The following is a 15,622-nucleotide window of genomic DNA, read 5'->3' on the forward strand; positions in this document are numbered from 1 at the left end:
GTTTCACTATACTTTTCAGTTTATTTTAAAAACACCAGTTATTTGTCCCTGTCAGGTCGAGGACCCACACACATCCATTTAAGAAATCGCAATCCTGTTTTTATTCAGGTAAATCCATTACCGGAGAGGTGAGAGATGTGATTATTAGTTCTCTCAAATTAATTAGTGTGAGTTGGTTGTATAAATAAATCACCTATGGATGTAAAATTTTGTAGTAAATGTCATAAGCATGCTTAACAACCTTTTTATTGCCTGCCTACCTACACACACACACACACACACACACACACACACACACACGAAAACCTTAATTATATGGACAAGAATAATTTGAACTGCCTGTAGTAATTTGCAGTACTTGAAACTCTTAATGTAGATGACATCCTTGGTAACATAAAAATTCATTGAAAGTCATCCCTTATGAAAATATAGTAGAAGTCCAGTTACCCTTTGACTTGGTACCAGATCCTATCTGGACAGTAGTTTGATAAATCATGAAAACAAGTTTTTTTCCGTTTATAGTACTGTATATACATACGGTGTCAGTTCTTCCACATATCGCTCAGTCAGTTGCTGTGCTGTCTTCATTTGTTTTCATGCAATCAAGTCTGGCATCTGCTTGAGGTGAGCAACTGATATGGTCCCACTCAGGCTGTTGCTCCATCCACATTAGTGCAGTGTCAAGACACACAAATTCCTCGTGAGCTGACTGTCCCACACCTGGTTCAGTGACAGTGTAATCCTCCTGGTTGGTTGGTTGGGTTAAAGATTAAAGGGACCAAACTACAAAGGTCATCGGTCCCTTGTTTCATAAAAACACAGAGCAGAGTGAAACTATCCACGAGGCAGGCGAAGCACTAAAAGAAAAATCCTCCTGACCATCATTTTCTTCTCTCATACTTTGTTTGATTTCATTGTCACTGAAAATCTGGAATCCAGGGTCTGAGGAATCACAAGCAAACCACTGCAGTTGGAACATACAGGAATTTTCAAAAGGATCTTTCTTTTGTCCTCAAATGAATGTTTGTCCTCAGCTGCTTCTGTTCTTTCCTCTTCCTTTTCATACATATGCTTTTCATCTTGATCTTTCTGTACCTCATCTTCAATTGAAATGTCTTTCAATTGATTCCAAATTCTTTTTAATGTAGTTGTTTTGACTAAATTCCATGCTCCTACCACCATGTAAAAGCAGTCTTTTAAATTCAATACTTGATGATGAGCCACAGTGCCTTCTTCATTTACATCTTTTATCAAAAGTTCCTCCACAGGTGCCTTCTGTAGTGTCACTTCATAGTTTGGATCACCAATTGGTCCATTGGCTGCAGAAAACTCACTACATTTGGCAGCAGGAAGAGTTTTTCAAAACCTCTGTCTTCTCTATCAAGAAGGCTTTCTGTGGGGTAGGTGTGTGCATGGCCCAGAATTAACATCACGGTACTTATTATTATTATTGATGATTATTATTATTACTATTCCTGCTGGTATGAAAATTGAATCATACCATTAGGAAAAGAAAGTAGCAGTCATCCAGGCCTTTGGTCAATTCTTATAGAATATAGGAAATTTTTAACAGCCTTGATAGCCTAGCGGTTTTTCAATTTTCCTGTCAGCAGAAAAGGTATTTTTTTGTTTCCTGCTCAGCACGGTAACATGGTCTTTACTAACCATATGGCCATAAGTACTAGTTTCCCTTTTAGAGCTGAAGTTATTTCAAGCAAAGCCTTCCAAATAAGGGCTGTGTCATCCGTGTTGTATAAAAATTCAGTGTCATAAGATCTACTTCAGTTTTGAATTTTTCAATAAATGTTTCTGCTGCTTTTAGGCCTGTTGATAGTTTTTCACCACTTAAATCCAACTCTCAAATACTGTGCCTTGCCTTGAAATTCTGTAGGCAGCGGTTGCTCACATTAAGTGAAGACAAACTGTCGATTTTTTTTGGCTTTGTCTGCCAATGATATGACAGCGCATTTCCTTTTAGAGGATTTATGCCACTCAGTAAATTAAAACACCCACATAACACAAAACAAAGCGAAAGCCTTGGAAGACAGAACATATAGTGACAGATCATTGTGTAAGTTAAGGTCACAAAACAGATTGATGTAGTCTGCACTGAATGACAGCACAAACACAATAGTGTGTGTATTGTGCATATGGTATTCATTGTGCACTGGAAGATTTTATCTTTTATTACATTCACTGTGGATTGATTTTAGAACAATAAAGAAACATTACGTGGTAATGTATAGTTCAATAACTATCGAACAAAACTAACAATTTTAGTCATGGTTCAAATTTCTTTTTCCTCAAAATGATCTGGATAATTGGAGTTCCACTGAACTAGTTAAAAATACATCTGTCCTGTATACCACCTGTACCCTAGGAATCCACTTCTAGTGTGAACCCCCACGTCATTCTCCAAAGCCCACATTGTGGTTCTGGGAATGACAATGTTCAAACTTACGCTAGCTGTGGAGAGAACTACCTGCAGCAAGAAAAGGTACAGTGGCCAGGTTAACTGTGAGTATACATTGTTTGCTTACATATGCTATGAAGAGGTTATGGCCTCAATTCAACAAGGAAGTGAGTTTACTAGTTTTCTCAAGTACACCACACCCACCTGAAGCCATTCATTGATATTAAATCTTGTAGAGCTACCAAATTGTCCACATATTGATTCCTGTGTTACACCCACGGTTTCAAATAGTCCGAGGTATTTTCTGTATGAGATGGGGTGGTTTAGCAGGCCAGTCAGTATGCGATATGGTGCATGAGTGGTCATCAAACAAGGGGTGTATGTGTGCAGCTCTTTGAACATGGCTATCATCATCTTGGACAGGCATAGACATAGACATAAAATGTTGCCACCAGCCAACTGTCATAGAGACTAAGTCCAAGACATTCACTTAAAGTGGCAATAAAACTGGCTGCCCCTCGGAGTTCTAAATCCCGCCATCTGCACAATTTGGCAACACTATAGGGTGTGGAAATGTCTAGAGGAAGTGTTGTCTTCTGGTCGAGATGTTACAGTGCTGTATCTGCTCATTGTTTAGTAGTAAACAAGTTCACTCCTTCTTTTATTTTCTAAACTGCATTTCTGCTGTCTGCTGAAGGTAGTGTACTGAGTGAACCTCAAAGATAATTTGCATCACATTCTAACCCACGGGTAATATCGATACCTTCCTGGAAAGAGCTCATGGCTGCATCAAGATAAGAACAAATATTTCCTTGAGCAAAAGCCAGTGTGAACAAATAAGATTTTGTGTCTAGTGGTATAAGGGTGTTGTTTCCATCATAGATGGCATTTTTTGCAACCTTTTGGTCATAGTATAAGAAAAACAACCAAGAAAACTGTAGTAACTGCCACGACTACACAACAACACACTGCTAATTTCACGTAGTAAATTATCCAGGGGATTGTTTTGGAAGTCATCCCATACGCACTTCTTCATCTGACCTTATGGCCTTAGATGTTAAGCTTTCCTGCTCCTTATCAATCAATCAATCATCAAGAAAGTTCCTTTCTCAACAAAAATCCTCTTCAGACGTGGCATGCTCACATCTTTAATGTCAGACAAGTAGGTTCTACAGGTGTGGAATCAGTAAGCTACCTGACCATTCACTGACTGTTTTAGATAATGTTAGAGAATATATTGTTGATGATTAATTTCTCTGTCACCTTTACTGTTATTCTCAATAAACTAATGGAAAAATACACTTAAAATATGCACTGTACAAGTACAAATGAATTACTACTTTACCATGATAACCTTGCAATGAAATACTATTTTAATAAAACATAAAGTATTCGAAATGGTCTATATTGGAGAGAGAAATGTGGCAGCTGTTTGCTAGCTGTGAGATGACATGGTTGCTCTCTCTCTCTAAAGTAAATGCTGTGTTTGGTCTCAGTGCAAGCATGTTTTTTACCTATCTTGTGGCAGTTTCCATCTGCCAGACCAAAGTTTAACACTTGATAATGCCTTTTTTTCTGATTCTACCATCATAATTTTTTATTTTTTATGTATACATTATTTTATTAGTTAAATTGTAGCTTCTTTATGTGTCCACTCCAACTGCTAATTTCCATACTACTCAAGTATGACACCGGACAGCACATAAACCTGTACATTTTGAAGTCCAAAGTCTTATTAATTCATGCTGGTGTAGGCATGCTTGTGTTACAAATACTTAATATTTTATTAGAATAGACTCATTTTAAGGTTATTCTGGTAAGTCGTAATTCATTTGTATTAGCACAGTTCATATTTTAATGTAATTTTTTCCTTTAGTTTATTGAAAATAACAGTAAACACAAGAGAAAAGTTAATCATCAACACTATGTTCTCTGACATTATCTATAACAGTCTGTAGGTAGTGGGAAGTGCTTGTGGTAATTACGGCAATAAATAATCACTTGCACTCCCGTCACTTAATATGAATACTTTTATTCTCACAGCATATGCACAATGCATGTAGCATAGAGCATTTACTGCAGACAACTAATCTGCCAAACATACGGTTGTTCTTGCTGCAATAGGGCAGTGTTATTATTTGTGGGAGGGTGGGGGGGGGGGGGGGGTGATAGAGCCAGTGGTTCTACATCCCCACAAGACTATAAATGGTCAGGTAGTTTACTAATTCCATGCCTGTAGGAATCCACTCGTTTGGTGTTAAAAATGTTTGAAGTAGATTTTCATCCTTGACGGTTGTGTGATAAGGAGCAGAGAAGCTAAACATTTGACGCTGCAAGGTCAGATGAATAAGTGTGGGAGGCCAGACTTCCCAAGAACCTCTGGGATAATTTAGTATGTTAAATCAGCAGAGTGTTGTTGTGTAGTAGTGGCAGTTACTACAGTTTTCTTGGTTGTTTTTCTTACACTGTGACCAAAATGTGTCTCGTTTGTTGGAAAAAATGCGGCGTACAACTACCCTTTTTGTACCATTAGGTGCAAAATATTATTTGTTGATACTGCCCTTTGCTCAAGGACATGTGTTTTGTTAATACTCAACCATTAATTCCTCCTCGAGAAGTTAACATAAAGGCACCATAACTCTTCATCTGTAACAATACTGCATAAGAGCAAACCGATTTAGTTCAACCAAAATCTTAGTAATAGTTATCCCTTTGATTTTTGTTGTTTTGAATTAGACTATGCAGTTTTCCTAGGCCCAACCCCAGAATCTTAAGGTATTGAATGCAAATGTGGCACTTCATCATGTGTCAGTTAACGAGACTTCCTGAATGTGGAAAATCATTAACTCTAGAATAACCTTTCTTGAAATAAGAAAATCCTTTTATGGTATTATCTGTCCAATGGCACTCACACTACATGATACAAATGTTTCAAATTGGTTCCTCTCCTTGCACCCCTCCATTAAACACAAAGCGAACAATATGTCACAAATGTCAGATGTTTTGCACTAGTGCTCTATTTTATTACACTTAAAACATTTTCTATAAGGCTAGAACTTCAGGTAAGAAAATGACACTTTATAAACACACTCGTAACAACTGACACAACTTGTGTAACTGCATGATGTTCAGATGGTTTATTGAAGTTATTTAATGTGAAAAAATCAAACTACAATAACAAACAATTTTATGTTGAAAATGTAAGAGAAGTGTGCCATGCTAGAATCAACTGGTTGGGTGGTGGTTGGAGTTAAGGAGCCCAGTGGCGGGTGGCTGGTGACCACTGTAGGACAAGGAAAATCTTTAAGCATATTTTGGAGTAGCCACGACCTCTTTCGCAGAAGATTTTGCTGTTACAGATGGCTTAGAAAACGATGCAAATTAGCTCCGTGATTCAATCAGTGTGGTGGCTTAAGCAGACAATCGAAATGTGTGTTAAAAATTAAAGAAAGGACTCCAACTTACGACTTCATGTATCATATTTATCATTAGACCACGAGCAGATACGGCACCCTAATTTCTCAAGTGGAAGACAACAGTTCCTCCAGCAACTTCCATGTCCTACAGTGTTGCCAGATCATGCAGATGGCCAGACGGAAAATTCTGAGAGGTAGCTAATTTTATTGGTGCCTTAAGTGGATGACTCGGACTTTGTCTCTGCCTTAGCTGGAGGGTGGTCATTTGGTTTTGTGTCAAAGACTATTCACAGTGTTATCATTCTGAATTTGTAGAAAAAAGGGCAACAAATGGTCACCGAGAATATTGAAATAAACAGAGTTTGTTATGTATATGGCAATTTGAATGATCATTCTGTCAAATCTTCATGTTGACTGACCCATCATACTGCACGAACTCCATAAAACCAACTGACACATACAGCTTCACTGCCATGGCTTATGTCATTGATTGAATTGGAATATCGCATGGCGACCTGGTACTATTTCTATATCTGCGGTACTCTGAAAATTTCTTTTTAAGGAGGGGACTGATGTTTTATCCATTGTGTTTATGTAGTTCAGCACGTTTCACTTGGTTATAAAAGTTCAGAAGGAAAATGTATATAAGATTCTGTGCATAGTTAATCACATGCAGATAAACAGTTTTTAGATGCTGATGTTGATTGGTGGCTATCTGTGTTGACATTGACTTGAGACAATTATAAAAGGCATAATCTTTGTGGGATCTGTACTGTGTAGTTTAGGCAGCCTCAGTCTGTAGATTGACAGTCCATCATTCTGAGTAAAGCATTTGACACTGTATCTCAAAGTACTTTGCTCATGAAATTAAGACACTATGGCATGGAAGAGGGCACCCTGAAATTATTAGAATCCTACTTAAGCAACAGAGTACAATTTGTTAGTGTAAAAGGGCAGCTGTCAAACCCACAAACAATAAAAAGAGGTGTGCCACAGGGCTCCATATTTGGGCCCTTCCTGTTTGTAGTGTACGTTAATGATATGCCACAGTATTTATCCTGTAAAACAGTCCTCTACGAGGATGTTACAACTTTTATCAATTCAGGACAGACTCTTGAATCTGTACGAGAAAAACATAATATAATATTTGAAAAATCGGTTCATTGGTTTAGTGCAAACTCCCTATACATAAATGAAACAAAAACTGAGGAAATATTCTTTAATTTGAAGGTATCAAACAAAGAAAATAAGTCTGTTAAACTGTTAGGAATGATGATTGACCAGAAACTTAGCTGGGATAAACATATCACATACGTCTGTTCTAAACTTTCACGTGCTATGTTCCTACTTTATAAGCTTAGGAATAATGTCAGCCAAAACTTACTGCTGCATTCATATTTTGCTTATATCCACCCCCATCTTTCATATGGTATTCTACTCTGGGGAAATTCTCCCAATTCAGTATCAATTTTTAGATGGCAAAAAAAAAAAGCTCTTCAATATATAGTTGATTTATCTCCTCGGGATACATGCAGCGAACATTTCAAAAAACTTAACATCATGACCGTTCCTTGTTGGTACATCTATTATTGCTTATTACACGTAAAAGAAAACATAGCTCAATATCGCCTTAGGTCATCTGTCCACACCCTTAATACAAGACGAAACCACACAATTGATCTGCCATATTCTAGATTGTCCAAGATATGTAATAGTTATAAATATGTAGGCCTTTAACTGTTTAATATGCCCCCTAAAATTGTACAAACAGTATCTAAAAATAAATTTAAGACAACATTGGGTCAGTGGCTCAAAGGTAAAGCATTTTACTCAGTTGATGAGTATAAAGATTGTAATATGGCAGATTTGCTGTTTTAACATAGAGAAAGGTACCTCTGCCTGTAGTAGGACCTAAATTTGGAAAAACAATATCTAACATATAGGTATAGACCTATTTCGAGTGATCTATATTTGTATCAATATCTTAGGATAATGACATAGTGGTATCAACAACTATATGATAATGACATAGTGTCATTAACAGGCTGGCCGGAGTGGCCGAGCGGTTCTAGGCGCTACAGTCTGGAACCGCGCGACCGCTACGGTCGCAGGTTTGAATCCTGCCTCGGGCATGGATGTGCGTGATATCCTTAGGTTAATATAATGGAAGGAAACATTCCACGTGGGAAAAATTATATATAAAAACAAAGATGAGGTGACTTACCGAACAAAAGCGCTGGCAGGTCGATAGACACACAAACAAAGACAAACATACACACAAAATTCAAGCTTTCGCAACAAACTGTTGCCTCATCAGGAAAGAGGGAAGGAGAGGGGAAGACGAAAGGAAGTGGGTTTTAAAGGAGAGGGTAAGGAGTCATTCCAATCCCGGGAGCGGAAAGACTTACCTTAGGGGGAAAAAAGGACAGGTATACACTCGCACACACGCACATATCCATCCACACATACAGACACAAGCAGACATATTTAAAGTCTTTAAATATGTCTGCTTGTGTCTGTATGTGTGGATGGATATGTGCGTGTGTGCGAGTGTATACCTGTCCTTTTTTCCCCCTAAGGTAAGTCTTTCCGCTCCCGGGATTGGAATGACTCCTTACCCTCTCCTTTAAAACCCACTTCCTTTCGTCTTCCCCTCTCCTTCCCTCTTTCCTGATGAGGCAACAGTTTGTTGCGAAAGCTTGAATTTTGTTTGTATGTTTGTCTTTGTTTGTGTGTCTATCGACCTGCCAGCGCTTTTGTTCGGTAAGTCACCTCATCTTTGTTTTTATATATAATATCCTTAGGTTAGTTAGGTTTAAGTAGTTCTAAGTTCTAGGGGACTGATGACCTGGGAAGTTAAGTCCCATAGTGCTCAGAGCCATTCGTCATTAACATGAATACTCCGCGCGTAATATAAATTTGTATAATGTTTATTTATTATTGTGAAATTAACACTATACAAAATTCCAAATGCGTGCTATTGTACTACACAAACATTCATATGATTTATATATACATTGTTACGAGAATATAACCATCTTTGTACTGTAATTGAACTTGTTGACGAAGCCCATTGTATAAGAAAATAATGAACAGCTAGTAAAGATTCTTATTCTTATATGTAGTTTCAGCAACTTGTGCAAAAATGGCATTATATAAATACAAATAACTGTAAAAAATTCTCAACTCAATTTGTCATTAAGAGTATTTCTTACCTGAAAATTAAGTTGCTAAATATAACTCGTGTATGTGAGTAATACAATAATAAGGTCAGTTGTGTTTACAGATCTGAGTGGGGATGCTGTGAAAGGAAGCCCCAAAAGTTGGAGCCAGGAGAGCCTTGATATAACAGGTAAATAAATACGTTTGTTTCGTTTAGCAGTTTTGTGGAAATTAGTTTTCAATTCCATAAAAATGTGTGTATAATCACATAAAGAGTGGCAGCAGTCTTATGAGCACACAAGTAAAAGGGACACAGATACTAACCGTGAGATCTAGTGATTCCTTCTCCACATTATGTAACTGAAAAGTGTGAAGAAATGATACCCTGTGGGAATCAATTCATAAAGCTGCAAAGAGGAAAGTATATTATGGTTTATCACCTGTCAGCAATGAAGTCATTAGAGATGAAGCTGAAGCACAGATTTGGGAAAAATGGGGAAGAAAATTGTCCATGACATTTTCGAAGGAACTGTCTAAGCATTTGCCTCAAGCTGCTTAGAGAAACCTTGGAAAACCAAAGTCTGAATGACCAGACGAAGATTTTAACTGGCACTGTGAGTGCGAGCTCAGTGTCACTGTTGAGCCACATCATGTGGTAAGAAACCTTCTGAAACAACAGACCAAGAGATCCACTGCATAAAAGGGGAAGATTAGCATTGGAGGTTTTTCTATCCTAAACATCCAGTGCCACACATTCTCTTAATACCCTAGTAGTCACTTCCTGCACATACGAGGTATGGTCAAAAAGAAATGGGACTTTTTTTTTAATTTTGTGGGCTTTGTACGTCACATTTAAAAAATTATTGTGTTGGTACACAAACTCCTGATGAATGTTTGCATTCTCAGCTGTTTTGTTGACAGTTGAAAACGTTGAAAAAATTGATGAAAGAATTTTCTATGGAATAACGTGCAGCACCGCATTCGAAATATTGACTATGGCTTTTGGCGAATGTACTGTGTGTAAGACAAGAGTTTGAGTGGTGTAAACATTTCAAAGAGGATCGAGAAGACGTTGAAGATTCGGACTGCCCCTGGATGCCCTAGCACAGCAGTTACTGACAACAATGTAGTAGAAGTAAAGAAAATGTTTCAGGAAAATTGCCAGATAACCATCAGAGAGATTGCTGACGATGTCAGCATATCCTGTGGCTTATGTCGAGCATATATATATATATATATATATATATATATATATATATATATATATATATATAATTTTTTTTTTTTTTTTTTAGCATGAAACTTGTAGCAGCAATGTTTGTTCTGAAATTGTTGAATTTTGACCAAAAATTACGTGTAGACAACACTTCGGAATTGCTGAATAAAGTCAACAATGATATGGAACTTCTAAAGAATGTTATAACAGGTGACAAGACATGGGTCTACAGGTATGACGTTGAGACCAAGGCCCCATGGTCCCAATGGAACTGCCTGAAGAGCCAAGACTGAAAAAAATTCGATAAGTTCCATCACATGTGAAGGTTCTTCCCACTGTTTTCTTTTAATACAATGACATAGTGCATCATGAGTTGCTGCCTTATGGTTGTATGGTCCAGAATTGTGCCAAAGTGACAAATGGAAATTGCATCATGATAAAGTTCAACCTCACGCCTCAATGCTATTTCAAGTTTTTTTTAAACAAACCCATTATGTTGCCTCAGCCACTGTATTTGCTGGACATGACCCCATGCGATTTTTTTTTTCTTTTTTTTTTTTTTCTATTTCTGAGGCTAAAGAGAACCATGAAAAGGCATTGTTTGGCCTCCATTGATAAAATAAGAACAGAAGGAGCAGAACGCTGTAAAGAAAAGTGAGTTCCAGAAGTGCTTACAAGATTGGAAAAAGTGTATTATATCGGGGGGGGGGGGGGGGGGGGGGATTACTTATGAATGGGACAAAGTTGATGTTCATGATTAAATAAGTAAATTCTTTAAGAAAAAGAAAAATTTCTATTAATTTTTGATTGCACTTCATAGTGCGCACCTAACTTATGTGCAAAGGTCTACAGTTCTCCACCATAGCAAAGATCTAGAAATTCGCATCTAAGATCACCATATAATCATTAGAGCCTCAGGTTGAAGCCTCGAATTTATCTCAGATAAGAGCCTCCCAGTAAAAATACCATGTACCACTACCAGTCATTCCCTCTCCTGTTCCACTTGCAAATAGAGTGAGGTGTCTTATTTTCGCAGTTCTCACACGAAATGTGTGTCTGCGGCAGTAGAATTGTTCGGCAGTCAGCTTCAAATGCCAGGTCTCTAAATTTTCTCAGTAGTTTTCCTCAAAAAGAATGTTGTCTTGCATCCGAGTTCCCGAAGCATCTCCATGACACACATTACTTGAATCTACCAGTAACAAATATAGCACCCCTCCTCTAAACTGCCTCTATGTCCTCCCTCAGTCCGACCTGGTACAGATCACACACACTCGTGCAGCATGCTATTTGCAGTCACCTTTACATGTGAACCACACTTTGCTGAAATTCTCCCAATAAACTGAAGTCGACCATTCGCCTTCCGTAGCACAGTTCTCACGTGTTCATTCCATTTCATATCACTTTGCAACGGCATGCACAGATGTTTAAATAACTTTCACTGTGTCAAGCAGGACACCGAACTTTACAGGCTTGTTCTTCCTACCCATTCACAGTAACTTACATTTTTCCTCATTTAGAGCTAGCTGCCATTCGTTAAATCATCCGCAAACAACCACAGATTGCTGCCCACCATGTCCACCAAATCATTTATGTACATAGAGAACAACAGCGGTCCTATCACACTTCCCTGGGGCACTCCTGATGATACTCTTGTCTCTGATGAACCCCCGCCATTGAGGACAACATACTGGGTTCTATTACTTAAGAAGTCTTCAAGCCACTGATATCTGTGAACTTACTCCATATGCTCGTATCTTCATGAACAGCCTGCAAAGGGGTACCATGTCAAATGCTTTCTAGAAATCTAGAAATATGGAATCAGCCTGTTGGCCTTCATCCATAGTTTGCAGTATATCATGGGAGAAAAGGACAAGCTGAGTTTCACAAGAGCAATGCTTTCTAAGCCTCTCAAACTCAAGATAGTGTATTACATTCAAACTGAGAATATGTTCAAGGATTCTGCAGCAAACCGAAGTTAGAGATACTGGTTTGTAATTTTGTGGGTCTGTTCTTTTACCCTTCTTATTTGCAGGAGTCACCTGTGCTTTTTTCCAGTCACTTTGTGCTGGGCAAGAGAGTCATGATAAATGCAAGCTAGGTAAGGGGTCAGTGCCATAGTGTACTCTTTGAAAAACCAAATTGGGATTCCATATGGACGAGGTGATTTATTTGCTTTCAAACCTTTCAGCTGTTTCTCTATGCCAGGGATGCTTATTAGTATGTCGTCTGTATGGGAGTCTGTCCGATGGGGAAATGGTGGAATGCACACGTACCGATATTGCGTCCATTTATGTTCTTATTACATATACTGTGCTGTCATGTATCCAAGAAACTGAATTGATTCTCTTTACTGATTATGCAAGTATTATTATCAAGCCTACTGAAGAAACTCCAGCACTAAAAGTTTTCTTGAAATTTGGTTGTCTGCAAATGGAACTTCAATAACACGGTATATCCAGTTTTGTACTCCTCAGTGTGTGAGAGTTTTATTAGAAATAATGTATGAGGAAAAATCAATCTCTGAAATAGAATACTCTAAATTCTTAGTTGGTTATATGGATAGAAACCTGAACTGGAAGTTGCATGCTGTGGGTCTTAAAATGACTGAATTCTGCAACATTTGCATGAAGCCTGATACCAGGGTTGTCGAACAAGCTAACATACTTTTCCTGTTCCATCACTGATGGCTTAAGAAATCATATTCCAACGCAAATATTCATTAAGGAAAAAAGCGTTGGTTGGACAGGACCATTTAATAAATTTAATATGCGGTGCTAACTCTACACTTTCTTTTCTTGAAGCTAGTCCTTTAAATAGTTGGGCATATTGAAAACAGCCACACACTACATTTACTCCTTCATAGAGTTTCTTGTTAATAATCAAAAAGAGTTTGAAGACAACAGTAACATTTGTAAATTCTTAACTTCAAACACAAAGTGAAATCTCATCTGATTGACAACACTTTATACCCCATTGAAGAATATCCGAGTTTCTAATACAATTTGTGTGTGCGCACAATTAAAAGAAAGAGAGGGGTGGGGAGTGAATGATTGTATATGGAGTTAGGTGTAAATCACTATATGAATTAAAAAAAAAAATTGAAGGTAATCGTATAGATGATCAACAGACCGCCATATTTTTCGCAGAGAAAATGAGTGATTACTGTAAGGTAACTAACTTGTCCCACAGCATAGTAATAGATCATAAATATTTTCGAAGGAACGTGCTACTAACTTCATCATCATTAGGAAAAGGACACGTTGTTACTCAGTAGCAATCTATCCTTTTCCTAGTATGGTTGATATTCCAGTCTGGTGTTTCCATTGTTTGATTTTAACTAACTGCATCCTTATTGATAGCTTTTTAGTAATCATGCTGGGATAATAAGCTGAACTGTGTCTTGATGTTAGCTGAAATACAGTGTGAATTGCTTTTTCCTTCGCTAGAATATGTCTTACCAGTGAAGACGCTGAAGGAGGAAGTATTAGTGGTGCGTAAGACAAACCTGGCTATGGAGCAGTCACAAGACCTAAATCGTATGTCAAGATAATGAAATTAGAGAGGTATAAATGGTGTAACTAAGTGGTTAAATGCCAGACTACAAATCAAAATGTCCAGGATTCTACCCCTAAATGGTCCAGAAGTTTTTCTGTCATTTATCTCCTTCATAACTCTTCTTTTGTTGAACTAGATCAATCTCAATGCTAGGGCTGGCGCAAGTGGTGGTAGATAGCTGATAGATTTCTATTAGCGATGAAGTCCATGAACTTTATGACAAGGACACATATAGAGAGGGAGCTTAGGACTTGACCAGCTTGTTGCAAGGCTTGCTACTTACTGAAAAGCTCCTCTGGGTGGTTGAGGGAGAATATTAGCTGAATGAGGGAACCCATGCTTCCAAAAAAATTGTATTTATGTAATGTTTTCTGAATGTGCCTCACTCTCTCTGCCACTTGATATGTAGAATGTTTTTGCATCTGTATTTGCTTGTAGTTTCTTTTTCATATAGAAACTCACTTAATAAATCCTTTTTAGATGTCAGCCACCATGAGGTTACGAAAACAGGTCCAAAGTCTTGGACACAGGAAGATATGGAACTTGCTTTGGATGCGCTTCGTAATCATAGCATGAGTTTGACCAAAGCATCTGCAACATATGGAATTCCATCCACTACACTGTGGCAACGTGCCCATCGGTTAGGCATTGACACTCCCAAGAAAGAGGGGCCTAGTAAAAGCTGGACAGAGGACAGCCTGAATAGTGCACTTGAAGCCCTAAGGACTGGCAGTATTTCAGCGAACAAAGCAAGCAAAGCATACGGTAAGTAAAGGAGTGCTGGTATTACCAAAAATATATTTTAATTGTCTAGTTTCCTGACCACTGCAGAATGTTTAGCATAAAAAAAAATTTAAAAAAAAATGTAAACTATGTACAATAATATTAAGAAACAAGAAATGTAACTTCAAAATTTGTGGAAAAAATGTGCAGTTAACTAGAGTTTGAGCTAGGAGAATTATTAAAGCAGAAAATTTATTGAAATGACTTGCTATATCTACAAAATTTAAAGAAAAGGATATCCCAAAAGTAGCCACTCTGGATCTCACATATGGCTTGAGATTATTCAGTCTTAAGACAGAATGAGCTGCTGATGTATTCTGTAGATGGCACGATGATGTCTGAAATTGGTGAACATACAATTAAACATCAAGTGCATGATTCAGCTTTGTTAATGTTACAAAAGGGTTCTAGATGTATTGACTAATATCCTTCCGTCTATGATGCATAAGTTTGTTCATGGCCACAATCTTTGATGGAATAATTAACCTACCTTTGAGTGGAAGGGATTCATGTACGTGACGACAAAATATTTTTGTCAGCTGGGATTGTGTAGGAAGAGCAGTAGTATCACTTGAATCCTATCTATTGTTTGCACTAATATTCCTGTCACATGTTATTACGACAACATTTCAAAACCTCTATTGCTGAAATATGAAACCATAACAAAATGCTGTGGGAAAAATACACCATAGCAACTGCCCAAGTTATGAATGTTGGGATGTGCAAAATACATGATGACTTTGATTTGTTTGGAATGTACTGCCTACTTTATTTGAAAGTGAAATAATGAGACCAAGGCTAGAGGAAGATAAGCATTTCACAGGCTTTATTCCGACAGCTCTGTATTTTGTGATATAGAATAAGCAGTGACTGGTAGAATGCAAACACTATGACAGTTGTCTGTGAGTGCAAAAAAGAGAAGTATCTTGACATCCTGAGAGGAGAGGAGAGGAGAGGAGAGGAGCGGAGCGGAATGAGAAAACGAGCCCTACCTCCCTCTCACAGGGCTGGCAGCCTGTGTACATACTCCATACTCGTACGAGGCCAGAACTGACACAGTAGTAATATGGATCACTA

The 15,622-nt window shown here is 37.9% G+C and overlaps 1 protein-coding gene across 1 annotated transcript in view; it reads left to right on the top strand.

The window, feature by feature from the left end:
• Positions 1-15,622, top strand: part of LOC126474902 (protein bric-a-brac 1) — a 261,416-nt gene that overhangs the window by 224,603 nt on the left and 21,191 nt on the right. The window contains exons 8-9 of the mRNA XM_050102399.1: positions 9,116-9,181; positions 14,243-14,527. Coding sequence (XP_049958356.1) covers positions 9,116-9,181; positions 14,243-14,527 — 351 coding nt within the window. The remainder of the gene's footprint in view (positions 1-9,115; positions 9,182-14,242; positions 14,528-15,622) is intronic.

The sequence above is a fragment of the Schistocerca serialis genome, chromosome 4, assembly GCF_023864345.2.
Source record: "Schistocerca serialis cubense isolate TAMUIC-IGC-003099 chromosome 4, iqSchSeri2.2, whole genome shotgun sequence".
Lineage (NCBI taxonomy): Eukaryota > Metazoa > Arthropoda > Insecta > Orthoptera > Acrididae > Schistocerca > Schistocerca serialis.